General features: G+C 33.9%; 1 protein-coding gene across 1 annotated transcript in view; it reads right to left on the reverse strand.

Annotated features, from left to right (window-relative positions):
- rk (G-protein coupled receptor rickets) overlaps positions 1 to 14,331 on the reverse strand; it is a 354,008-nt gene that overhangs the window by 109,647 nt on the left and 230,030 nt on the right. The window contains exon 3 of the mRNA XM_075378867.1: positions 6,599 to 6,670. Coding sequence (XP_075234982.1) covers positions 6,599 to 6,670 — 72 coding nt within the window. The remainder of the gene's footprint in view (positions 1 to 6,598; positions 6,671 to 14,331) is intronic.

Here is a 14,331-nt window from a genome sequence, read left to right on the forward strand (position 1 = left end):
CGAATGTCGATTTTCCGGATATGAAACTAGGAAATTAAAAAAAATTAATACACTACAGTATTTAAAAAAATATACAATACTACTCAAATAATACCTTGCTTCAAGAGGAAATATATTTTTATCGATGTGTGTTTTTATTGGGTCTTTTAATTAATCTTTTTGCATTTCAAATAACGCAAAGTAAATTTAGGCCTGTGTTAAAGTAATTATAAAATTAACGTCTGAAAAGATTGATGAAAACACCACGGTGGAGCGTGAACTATGATGTAATGACTTGCATCTAGGGCCGGATACGTGAAACTTCTCTTGAATGTTTGACTGTCGCTGTGGAGGAGTGATCCTGTGGAGGAGTAAAACGATTACGTGATCTTTCAGCTCATAAACGAAATTCAACATTAAAGTAAGTACAGATTATAGGTATTTTGTTTTAAGAAGAAATAATGTTTTTAAAGCTATGATTTGATTGATGACTATCAGTAAGTTTCATTTAATTAAATGTATTGTAATTTTTTAGATTTTTTTTGTAATTTTTAATAATACAAATTTTGTAATACATACAACTAACTCAATTTTTCTACAGTACTATTTTTTTTTGTAATTTTTACTTCCTTGTACGAAGTAAAGGAAGTATTGTGATTGCAAAAAATTTCGGTTTTCCGATTTCAACGGAAATTTCCATTTTGACTAGTTTCGGCATGACGTCTGTACGAATGTATGTCGCATAACTGAAAAACGATTAGCCGTAGTAGGATGTTGAAAGTTTGGATTTAGGACTGTTGTAACATCTAGTTGTGCACTTCCTCTTCTGATTGCAATCTACTGAACCAGAAGAGTCCAAAAAAGCTCAAAACCCCTAAAAAATTTGATTTTGGACTTTTTCTTAACTGCAATAGTAAGTCCTCATTGAGAGCTTTTCAAGTGGTACTTATTTTCATCGGTTCCAGAGTTATAGTCAAATAAAATTGTAATTAATGAATTATTTGGATCTTACAAGGGGAAGGCATATCGGTTCGAATCAGACTTCATCTCATTTTTTTAACATTTTTTTTTTATTTTAAATATATTGATTTGTTAATTATATTTGAGCTGATTGTAAAAAAAACTTTTTACACTAAATAATAATTCGTTAATAACGATAAAAGAAAATATGAAAAAATATGAGAAGTTATTAATGAAATAAAATTTTATGTACTTTTCATTTTAAAAAAAAAATGTGTATATGTAATTTAATAGGCGTACAATGAAGTCATGTAGTGTTCACAACAAACATTTTTCTTAATAGATTATTTTTTTAATGAAACTTTTTAAAAATCGGTTAGGCAGTAAATTTTAATTTGTTTCAGATAATTTTTGTAAGTCCCGCTTCCTTTTTTTTGTAAATCTCTACTCAATGGTAACGTAAAGAGAGTTCAAAATGTGACGCAACCTTACGGAAGAATGTTACCTGCAGACGCTGGAAAACATGTAGCTTTCTGTCAATGCTTCATGTCATCTGTAACACCACACGGGTACGAACTAGACGATCGGTTTCGGTCTGACGAGGCACGGTTTCGCCTCGATAGATAAGTGAATTCACAGAATTCGCGAATTTGGTGTACAGAAAATCCACATTGCCTGCACGAGTCTCCTCTGCACGGACAAAAATGAGTGTTTGGTGTGCATTGTCACGTTGGCAAATCTTCATGACATTCTTGCACGGCACAGCGAACAGTGAGCACTACATACAGATGGTGCAACAATTTGTAAACACTATACCTGAAGAGCAGGAGCGATATAAAATGCCGAATAGCACAAGCTAAACGAGCCTTCAGTAAGAAATATAATTTGTTTACATAAAAAATTAATTTAAGTGTCAGGAAAAGATTTTTGAAAGTGTATGTTTGGAGTGTCGCTTTATATGGAAGTGAAACTTGGACAATCGGAGTATCTGAGAAGAAAAGATTAGAAGCTTTTGAAATGCGGTGCTATAGGAGAATGTTAAAAATCAGATGGTGGATAAAGTGACAAATGAAGAGGTATTGCGGCAAATAGATGAAGAAAGAAGCATTTGGAAAAATATAGTTAAAAGAAGAGACAGACTTATAGACCAGATACTAAGTAAGGCATCCTGGAATAGTCGCTTTAATATTGGAAGGACAGGTAGAAGGAAAAAATTGTGTAGGCAGGCCACGTTTGGAATATGTAAAACAAATTGTTAGGGATGTAGGATGTAGAGGGTATACTGAAATGAAACGACTAGCACTAGATAGGGAATCTTGGAGAGCTGCACATCAAACCAGTGAAATGACTGAAGACAAAAAAAAAAAAAAAAGAAAAAGAAAAGAGACCTGCAGACCGGGTAGAGTACATGCGGTTTCAGGAGGACAGTGCTAGGGCTCGTACAGCCGACAAACTAAGCCTTTTTTGGATCAGTGTTTTACGGAAAAATGATTCGAAGGGGTTGTGGTCTCTCCTTAGGGTCCTGATTTATCCCCTCCTGACTGTTTCTTGTGAGGATACCTAAAGGATTCCACTTACACAACTGATCCTCACACCGTACCCAGATCGCAAGGCGAAATCGAACGATGTGTCGCTGCAATTGCTCAATAAAACACTTTAGAATACGTGTTTAAGACTGTGCAACGACATATTCAATTATGTGAATCGGATAATGGAGGCTGCTTTCAACAACTATTGTAAGTAACCTATTTTCCGCTAGGTTGCGTCACTTTTTGAATACTGTATTACTCTATCTGTTTTTTTATATATGTTTTGAACTCTTTTTAATTTTAATGAAATGAATTTATATTTCTTTACATTTTTGTTTTTTATTAGGTGTGATATCCATTAAACTTGCTAATGACATGATTAGTACTATGAAAAACGTTTTTAATTTTCCATTTATCCGTATTCGGTCTTGAAAGGTCAATCCGGATCGAGCGTTCCACTGTATTTAAACACATTTTTTTTAAATTACTTTTTTTGACTACTATTACTTAGTTTAAAATAACAGACTAAAATAAAGACGTTTAATTAGCGTAATAAAATAAGAAAAGTTAACAGAAAAGTGACTGAGGAATTAAATAAGATCATCTTAGTTTAAATATTGTTATTATGAAGCGAAATATTACGATTCAAACTGATGGGAAAAAATAATAAATCTCTATGTAAATTAAAGAACAGTTAATCTATTTTTAGATATCTTCATTATTTTACACAGCTATTTTATTACTTAGAAATTCATTATTATAACGATTTCTAAAGTTAGTTTTAAAGTTGTTAGTTACGAAGTTAAAGTTAAGTTTAGCTATTCGACGGAACTAAATATAGGATTTATAACTTATTTTAGCAAGCATTAACAACTGTAATTAATAACTGTCCAAATTAGACATTAACCGATTAATTATAGAGTTAGCTGTTTAATATGGATTTATTCTAACTAGTTCTTGTCAATATTATCTCGGATTTTCTTAGATCGGGGGAAATTCAAAATAATCCAGCCGATTTTGAGGGTACTTAAATCTATAAACAGGAGAATTACAGTTTTAAAAATTAATATTACATGATTGTAAGCCTTTTAAAAAGTTTGTCTTCTCTTAATTAGGTCCCAAAAATAGAGCAGGGAAATTAAAAATATAAATACAGAACGATTCACGACAAATGTAACAAAAATTTTACGACGTATTCTAATGGTGAAAATAAAGAAGTTAACATAAACATAGATTCGGAAAAAAATTCGTTAACAAGTGTCAGGTGGCGAAAAATTTCGGACTGATTTTTGCTCCTTCGGAAAAATTAAGCCAGAATGGAATTCTTAGAATTAAAACTGAGGGCTAATTTAGTGGTTTTATTTTAAATCTGACCTGAAAAATTGAAAAAAAAAAATAGATCCTAGCAGGATATTTTTAGTAGTTTTAAAAAAATACTGGATAAATGACAAAAGATTGGGATCAAAAAAACTATTATAAATTTAGTTTAAATAACCTAATTAAACGGGTAATAAACACGTAAAAGTTAAACAAAACTTGTAGAGAAATTGATCCTGGGTAAAACTCTTTGAATAAAGTCCACAAAAACTAAATACGAACTTTCGAAGTTTATATAGGATTTCGAAGTTTATAAAAACAAAATATATCAAATTTTTACACATTTTAACTTCATATTAAGACGACTAGAGAGGTGGATTATATAAATAACCTAATAGTTTTAGAATTTTTTAATATATTTCCAGAAATTAATTACTAAAAATTCATAAAACTCTAAAGCGATATTCGTTCATATAAGTTTTATCTCGCGTTAAATTTTGATCCCATACCGAAAAGGGAATACGACCGTACTCGAAATAATTGGGTTTTAGATTTTGCTTAACATGTCTAAACCGTCAACAATTAATCACGGAACTAAGCCAAAGTATTTAATTTGTTAGTTAAGGGTGTAGGTTATGGTAGATAGTCGTGGTTGGAAGAGGCCATACGAAGGCGATTGTAGGTTGTGCAAATATACTGATGGAAATGTCTGCCGAGGCGTTTGCATCGGTGGCATCTTGACAGAGGCCAAACCGATGACTGTTATGTTATCAAGTTTAGAGAATTACAGTCTTTTGAATGTTCTCCAGAGTTCCAAAATGACGTTCTTTTAAGACACGTTTCAATTTCGGGAAAAGAAAAAGGTCACAAGGACAAAAATCAGGTGATTGGGGGGAGGGGATTGAGGAACCGTAGGAATGCGTTTTGAGGTCAAAACTTCCCAGACGGAAATGGCCGCGTGACACGGGGCATTGTCATGATGAAGCATCCACTTGTCTGCAATGTCTGGTCTCACGAGAATCACTCTTTTCCTGAGGCTTTTAAGGACACCTTTGTAAAACACTTGGTTGAAAGTTTGTCCTCGAGGAACAAATTCTTTATGCACGATACCCCTGCAGTCAAAAAAGTAAATCGACACGGTTTTGATCATTGATTTGCTCATTCGATATTTTTTCGGTCGAGGAGATGACGGAGTGTGCCAATCTTCGCTTTGCCGCTTTGTTTCAGGATCGTACTCAAATATCCAGGATTCATCACCTGTGATCACACGATTGAAAAATTCTTCATTGTCAATCCTCTCAAGAAGATCGACGCACACGTTTCTTCGATTGTCCTTCTGTTCCTTCGTGAGGTTTTTCGGCACCAATTTCACACAAACCTTTCGCATGTCCAAATCGTTTGTCAAAATTTGATGTACGGTAAAAGCGTTTAAATTTAACTGTTCACTCATCATGCTTATTGTTAAACGACGGTCTGATCTCACAAGAACACTCACACGCTCAACGTTTTCGTCAGATTTTGAAGTTGAAGGTCTCCTTGAGCGAGGTTAATCTTCAAAGTGTTCTTGGCCTTCCAAATATGATTTGTGCCGGTGGAAAACTTGTGCTCTTGATAAGCAATGTTCCCCATAGGCCTGTTTCAACTTTTCAAAGGTCACACTCGCGGATTCCCCAAGTTTAACACAAAACTTAATCGCACAACGTCGCACTAAATTCTGATGCTCCATTTTCGTAACACACAAAAAAACACAACTTCACTGATGGCGCTGTCAAAACGGCTGAACGAAGTTGAAACTCGTACTGAGCATGTGGAAGGAATGAACAAACCGGTCTAGCACAGACCGGTAGACACAGCGTTGCCAGATCGCTCGCAGTGTTACCAATCTCATTACTTTTCTCACACACAACGTATATAGTAAACATAAATAATTTAATTACATACAATGTTGAGTCCAAAGAATACTGGAACGAAAACAGTAAAGAAAAAACTACAAAAAATAGTCTTATTAATCACTCGGAGAATAATTTAATCAAAGAAACAGTGAAACAAATCAAAGAACCGATAAAAGTAACTGGCGGAACGAAATGAATAATTTTAACAATACACAACACTACAGGGTAGCTGATTCACCTGAAATCTGGGATAACTTAGAGATCTTATAATATGCATGGCTTTAGACACCGAACGTCTTCGCTGTTATCCAGGAGATTGACCACGAACTAGTTCACATATTAGTTCAGCCTCATTTTTTATCTTGTACCGAATTCGAAAGGCGAGGTATCTTCTCTCGAACGTTTGGCAATCCCAGATAATCGTGTATTTCAGTGTTTTTTTGCCAACCACGGCGCTTCCGTTATATTTCTCAATAGTTTGTTCTGGAATCGCTGTTCGACTTCGATATTACTGTTACTTGTGCCCCGTATTTAGATTCAGTAGATGCAAACTGGTTTCGGAAACCCCGAGTACAGCAACTGCTTATTAGGTTCGAACCTCTACATAACTATATAAGTACATCTCCCTGAACTTAATTTTAAGCTTCCTCCTTTTCTCCCTGACATGAATCCTCCACGTTAGATGACGATCTAAATCCTATAGTTTATTTGAAGAAAAAAAATTATGTCAAGAGCGAAGCCCGAAAAGATATGAAACCCTTTGTGGATTTTTTTATAATTAAAATATTTTTTAATTCCTCACGAATTTATGGAAGGAATCTTCTCAGATGCCCCAAAATATGTGGAAAAATTAAACAAGTAGTTGCAGATTTTTTAAATAGTATAAGAAAAGAAAAAAAAAAGTTGTATTTTAATACTCACAGACGTTTTAAACGTTGATTTGATGAAAATGTTTTCGGATGAATTCTATCTAATTTATTATCCGCTAATATTCTGTAAAAAACAAAATTAAATTCACATTAATTAAATAAAATACGGTAAATAAATAAATACAGTACTTAAATATTATGACTACTATAATACTACAGATTATAATGAACATCAGATTAAAGTTTCTTCAACGACAATTTCAATGTAATTTATTTCACAAATACATATATATATATATATGACGGGTATATATACCGTCTTTAACGACCGGTGATAACACTAATGAAAAGCGGTCACTTTAAACAGATCAATAATAATATAGAAAATATCCATTACACACCTATTATTAATCCCGTAACTGCTGTTAACGAGTTTACTCGTTTGCTACTAAGTAACGCGTGCTACTACAGAATAGTATAATCGTTTTTACGTTTTCCCGTTCGTAGCTGGAAACGAATTAAATGATTTCATTTCTTATTATACGTATACAAGATGTATAGACTGTAATATAAACTTTATTATTTATCATCGTAATATAATTGTAGATTTACGATGAATACAGGCGGCATTAATTTGTTTAAATCTATCGAATTCATGCATTTATAGGTGTTTAATTTTTTTTAGTAATTTCTCTATGGAAATTTAAAACAGATATTTATGAATAGGCTGATATTGTTATAGAGCACATGGAGTGTTTCATTTGAAATAGGGTAGTTGCTGGTATTATTAAAAACGTTTATCAGTAATAAAATACGAGTTGACTGTTAATAATATTATATATCATCTTGAAAAATAAGTAAATATTCAGTTTTCAAATAAGCAGTTATTATTTTTACTTTCCCGGCTATATACAGAATTTCCCACGAAGAAACCTTCAGGACATGTTCTACTGGTGAAAATAATGAAAAACGTTTATATAAATATAGGTCTGGAAACGTTTTGTTATCTAGTTACGGCTAGCGAAAGATTTTGCCCGGATTTCAGCTCTTCTGATAAAAAGAAGCCCTACTGTAATTTTTAGGATTAAAATTAAGGAATGACGTTGGAGGTGTCTTATGTAATTTGAGCTAGGAAAAAGGATAAAACAGATCCCAGAACTGTAACTCAGATAGTTTTTAAGATATACGATGTAAAACACAAAATCCGGTATCGACAAACATATTTTTTTTTTAGGTATGTAGTACTACAATAGAGTTGTTAAATGCAGAAGATTTAATAATAAAACAACATTTAATTATGAGAAAATTACTGTAAATACAGTCAATAAAAAGTAAATAAAAACTTATAAATCGATTTTTTATTAAAGGAAAACAGACGAAGGTTTTTATTGAAAACGAACGGTTCCAAAATACTGTCATAAATAATGACACACTAAACGTTAATGTGAAATCTATGTTGGGAATTACTTTCTACAGTAACGTGTGGATTTTCTTCGCTCCATAAATGACTATTTTTCGAATTGATGAATCATTTTTCATAAAAGTGGCTTCACCAGTAAATAAAATTGAATTTATTTTGGCGTTATCTATAAATCGATGACAGAAGTTTAACCAACGGGTTAATCTGATGGCCGCAAATTTTGAATCTTCTACAGGCGGAAAGGAAAAGATTTTCTTTCCGTAGGATGCGACACACTTTGTTTTTTGACAAACCAGTGCGACATGAAATTTCCCTTGTAGTGCCTGGGCTATGCTTAATATGCTAAATCATACGATGGTCATCATTAAAACTATTATTTACTTCGCGTTCAACAGAAAACGAAGACTTTCCTTCGTAAATGCTGATACACTGAAGAAAATGTTTTCGTATTTGGAATCCGTCTTCCAGGAATTTTCTCCTGATATTTATGTCGAGCAACTTCAGAATTTCCGTTACAAAATCCATAAAAAAAATTATATTAGCATATTCCTCGTTAGAAAATTGAAACGGCATTTTTACACTATGATATGATAACACCTTCATCTATAACACCACCCTTTATCTGTACTATAATCTATGACAGCAGATTCACACAAAGCACACAATTTTATTGTTGACCAGTTGTTAGTATTAGTATTGCCAACCTATATAATAAAAAACTTTTTAAATATTTCTATAACGTAACATACATTTCAATTTAGTTTTTCTACATTTCGTTTTACCTGTGTAAATTATTAAATATACACAGCTAAAATATTGTTTTACAAATTTCGTATTTCTTTTAAAATTATTTTCAGTAATTATTTAGTGTTTTTGTTTTTAAAAAGAATGTTTATAAGGTACAGAAAGAATAAAAAGATTTTCTGTCTATTATTCGTCTGTTTTGCTTCAATTAAAAAGTTTTTATTTAATTTTTATAGGTTATTTAAATTAATCTTCTCAAAATTAAACTATAAAAATAAATTGTTTTACTAAATTATTGGTATTTATTAATCATTTAACAAAGCTATTGTACTACAAACCTAAAAAGAAATATTTCGACATCAAATTTTGTGTTTTACGTCGAATATCTTAATAACTACAGGAGTTACAGTTCTGGACCTAATTTATCATATTTCCTAGCTGAAATTACGTAAGAAACTTTAATCCTTAATCTTGGTCGTAAAAATTATTGTAGGGCTTATTTTTATTAGAAGAGCTAAAATCCGGACAAAATCTTTCGCTAGTCGTAACTCGAAAACAAGAATTTGCAGACCTTTCTTTATCTGTTTAGCCTCTGCAACTATCGTAAGATATTACTTCAGAGGATGATACGTATGAATGTAAATGAAATGTAGTTGTACAGTCTCAGGTCGACCATTCCTGAGGCGTGTGGTTAATTAAAACCCGACCACCAAAGAACTGGGAGGCCATTTTTGGGGTGATGAGGGATAGTAATGTTCCGAATTAATTAAGAAGGCTGATCCAACGGTATTTACAGGACAGGGTTCTTATTTACCGTACTGGGGCTAATGAGCTTCAATTTGGAGTTTCGAGTGGGGTTCCCCAAGGCTCGGTATTAGGTCAGGTTCTATGGAACCTTGTGTTTTAATGAAGCATTGCATTTGGAATACTCAGAGGGCGTACACCCTATAGCTTTTGCCGACGACTTGGCATTGGTGAACACAACGAAGAGGGAAGAAGAAGTGGCCGCGGCGGCGAATGAGGCGATAACTGTGGTCGGCGGCTGGATGTTGATCAGAGGGCTACAGATGTACCGAAAAACCACAATGATTGCAAGGACTGGAAGAACAAAAATTAACCGTTCTGGGAACTACATAGTAGGGCCTGGTTCCCCTCCTGGTGGTTTTGGGACAAGCAAGAGGATACACAGAGACCATGATAAAAGTCCTGGAACCCAGGTGAAGAGCTTGACTGGAGAGCAAAGGGGTGACGGACAGCCCCCTGCCGATCTGCCGTTCGTCTGCACTTGTGCGGATGGGCGGTGGTAATGAGGCACGGGGATTCCTGACCCCACGATTTCAAAGGCACTCCCGGGGTCGTGCTATGCTCAATTGCTGATCCCGCCTCGGGTGGGGAGAAACGGAGAACTAGGAGCTTTAGTTGGTACAGTGCGGGAACACATCGGCTTAATAATAACATTCAGCCAAACCCGTGCGAGCCCGATACTCCCCCACTTTTGGGGGTACGTAAATGGTATTTCTTCGCAATACCGAAAAAAAAACACCAAAGAACACCGGTATCCAAGATCTAGTATTCAAATCTGTAAAAAAGTAACTTCCTTTACTAGGATTTGAACATTAAAACTCTCGACTTCGTGATCAGCTGATCTCTGATGACGCATTCACTACTAGACCACCCGGTGGATAAGACCTATGTTTATATGAACTTTTTTCACTATTTTCATCAATAGAACATATCCTGAAAGTTTCTCGGTTTCTTCGCGGGACACTCTGCGTAAGGGAAAGTATATAGTAATCGGTCATGAAATCAGCCGGTGGGTTTTTGATAGATTTCGAAAATTCACCTCCTGAGAAATCCATTAAGAGTCCGTCTACACGAATGATATTTTACAAGATGATTCTGCGTTATTGAGGTGGCTCCACGATCTATAACTTATCGTATTAAGACTTTATATTCTAGATCATAACACTCTTGGGCCCGGCTCGTTCCAATCGATTAATTATCGAATCGGTATCCTATCGATTGCCTTCACGTACATTATTCATGGTGTATTAAGCGACGGCTTGTTCCTCTTTTGCTTGCGACATTGTGTTCTGTAATCAAATATATCTATCGTTTTTTCTTATTTTTCAGATATCATTGTTGAGGTCGGCGTACAAATAACAATGATAAAGCGATTATCAAATTAAAATTCAATTTCTCCACGGTCACGTATAAATAAGAATAATTTTCTTATTTAGTACGTAAATCATAAAACAACCGTTACTAGAACCGTGGCTTCAGAATATCGTAAATGGAATCGGATCGTTACGTTTTGAGTACGATTTACGTACGATAAGTGGAACCGGGGTATGCGATACGTTTTAAGTTCTTCTTAAGTTAGCGGCTAACTTAATTTAATTCCCATTTACGATAACGCTAGTATTTCTGTCGCCCGTAAAGAGAAATTACTGGCTGTATTATTAGATGACAAACTCTCTTGGAAAAATCAAATACGAATTCGTTTGTAAAAAGAATCAAACCGTACTGTTTTGCACTAAAGCGCCTTAATAAAATGATAAGTAGTTACATTTACTACGACTACAAATATTCTCGTACAGAAATATAACGTCATCACTTATGACATCCTCAAAAAATCTGAACTTAAAATACAAAATCTGACTGTCAGATAACATTTATGCGCCATAAATATCAATCATGTAGACGAATAAGAATGCTTAACTTACACCTATGTTTATATTTATGAATTTAATAATCGGTCGTTTATCTGTAAAAAATAATATTATTCAACTTTACCAAATAACAACGAAACTATTTCTGTATAAATCAACACGACACTTTGGCTTACGAAAAAAGATCATTATTATGCTAACTTAGTCAATTTTAAAGTCGATAGATGGGTGGAATACATTGAAGAGTTATACAGAGGAAATGAATTAGAAAATGGTGTTATAGAGGAAGAAGAGGAGGATGAAATGGGAGAAACAATACTGAGATCTGAATTTAAGAGAGCATTAAAAGATTTGAATGGCAGAAAGGCTCCTGGAATAGACGGAATACCTGTAGAATTACTGCGCAGTGCAGGCGAGGAAGCGATTGATAGATTATACAAACTGGTGTGTAATATTTATGAAAAAGGGGAATATCCGTCAGACTTCAAAAAAAGTGTTATAGTCATGATACCAAAGAAAGCAGGGGCAGATAAATGTGAAGAATACAGAACAATTAGTTTAACTAGTCACGCATCAAAAATCTTAACTAGAATTCTATACAGAAGAATTGAGAGGAGAGTGGAAGAAGTGTTAGGAGAAGACCAATTTGGTTTCAGGAAAAGTATAGGGACAAGGGAAGCAATTTTAGACCTCAGATTAATAGTAAAAGGAAGATTAAAGAAAAACAAACCGACATACTTGGCGTTTATAGACCTAGAAAAGGCATTCGATAACGTAGACTGGAATAATATGTTCAGCATTTAAAAAAAATTAGGGATCAAATACAGAGATAGAAGAACAATTGCTAACATGTACAGGAACCAAACAGCAACAGTAATAATTGAAGAACATAAGAAAGAAGCCGTAATAAGAAAGGGAGTCCGACAAGGATGTTCCCTATCTCCGTTACTTTTTAATCTTTACATGGAACTAGCAGTTAATGATGTTAAAGAACAATTTAGATTCGGAGTAACAGTACAAGGTGAAACGATAAAAATGCTACGATTTGCTGATGATATAGTAATTCTAGCCGAGAGTAAAAAGGATTTAGAAGAAACAATGTACGGCATAGATGAAGTCCTACGCAAGAACTATCGCATGAAAATAAACAAGAAGAAAACAAAAGTAATGAAATGTAGTAGAAATAACAAAGATGGACCACTGAACGTGAAAATAGGAGGAGAAAAGATTATGGAGGTAGAAGAATTTTGTTATTTAGGAAGTAGAATTACTAAAGATGGACGAAGCAGGAGCGATATAAAATGCCGAATAGCAAAAGCGAAACGAGCCTTCAGTAAGAAATATAATTTGTTTACATCAAAAATTAATTTAAATGTCAGGAAAAGATTTTTGAAAGTGTATGTTTGGAGTGTCGCTTTATATGGAAGTGAAACATGGACAATCGGAGTATCTGAGAAGAAAAGATTAGAAGCTTTTGAAATGTGGTGCTATAGGAGAATGTTAAAAATCAGATGGGTGGATAAAGTGACAAATGAAGAGGTATTGCGGCAAATAGATGAATAAAGAAGCATTTGGAAAAATATAGTTAAAAGAAGAGACAGACTTATAGGCCACATACTAAGGCATCCTGGAATAGTCGCTTTAATATTGGAAGGACAGGTAGAAGGGAAAAATTGTGTAGGCAGGCCACGTTTGGAATATGTAAAACAAATTGTTAGGGATGTAGGATGTAGAGGGTATAGTGAAATGAAACGACTAGCGCTAGATAGGGAATCTTGGAGAGCTGCATCAAACCAGTCAAATGACTGAAGACAAAAAAAAGTCAATTTTAATAAATTGTGGAACAATTTGCAAACAGTTCAACTAATACACAAATACGCTGCGCTCAAAATAAACTTCAATACCGACTTCTGAATCGTGAATTCTTTTTATATTTAAAATTATATTTATCTTATCATTATATCATGTATTTTTATTTAAATAACTAATCTGGACTTTTAAATACACCTACTTTTTTACATTCCCGTCTAGAAAGCGCTATAGCAAAGCTACAAGGGAAACTGTGTAATCGGTCCGATTTCGGCATATGCGGTTTTCATCGAATCTTGACCTTTTGACACCTAAGGAACTCCAAAAACCAAAAAGCCGGATGGAAATTGTCCGGATATTAATGTTCGTATGTAACAGTGGGCGCGTGCTTTAGTTATAATCATTGAAATAAATAAACGAAAAATATTACATCTAAATACAACGATAAATATTTTAAATTGTGTAATCAGTGTGTTGTGTTTAAGCCGTACATGAGAAACAATCCACAGTTGTAGGACAACAGTAGATTGTTTCTGATGCACAGCTGAAACACAGCACACTAATTATACAACTGTGTTGTCAACTATTTTTATTTAATTTTTACTTCCTCTCCAAAAAATAATCGATATATATATAAAAATGAATGTATCTTATGCCTTCCTAAACCGTTCATCCGATAGCGATGAAAGTTTAGTGAGTTGCTGTGGGCACGCCTGCGAAGGTTACTGAATTAGTTAGGACCCGCTAGGTGGCACTGGGGTCGATATATTTCGAAAAATTGTTTTCATGGTCCGATTTGGTTCATATTCAGAATATATATTAATTATGTGAAAAGACAAATTTTTGAAAAAACTATTACCGCTAGGTGACGCCGGTGACGAAATATTTACGAAACAAACAGATATACAAACAGACTTTCTTCTTCTATATATATATAAAAGGTAATGTTCGTATGTATGTCCGCTATAAACTAAAAACTGCTGGACCGATTTACATGCCGGAACAAGGGAAAAATCAGAAAAGGGAAATAGGGAAAAAGGTAAATAGGGGAAGAAGGTAAAAAGGTAAAAGGGGAATAGGGAAATAGGGACAAAGGGAAAAAAGAGAAAAAGTGAAAGGTTAAATTTTGTGATGTTCTGT

The sequence above is a fragment of the Lycorma delicatula genome, chromosome 11 (assembly GCF_047948215.1).
Source record: "Lycorma delicatula isolate Av1 chromosome 11, ASM4794821v1, whole genome shotgun sequence".
NCBI classification, from domain to species: Eukaryota; Metazoa; Arthropoda; class Insecta; order Hemiptera; family Fulgoridae; genus Lycorma; species Lycorma delicatula.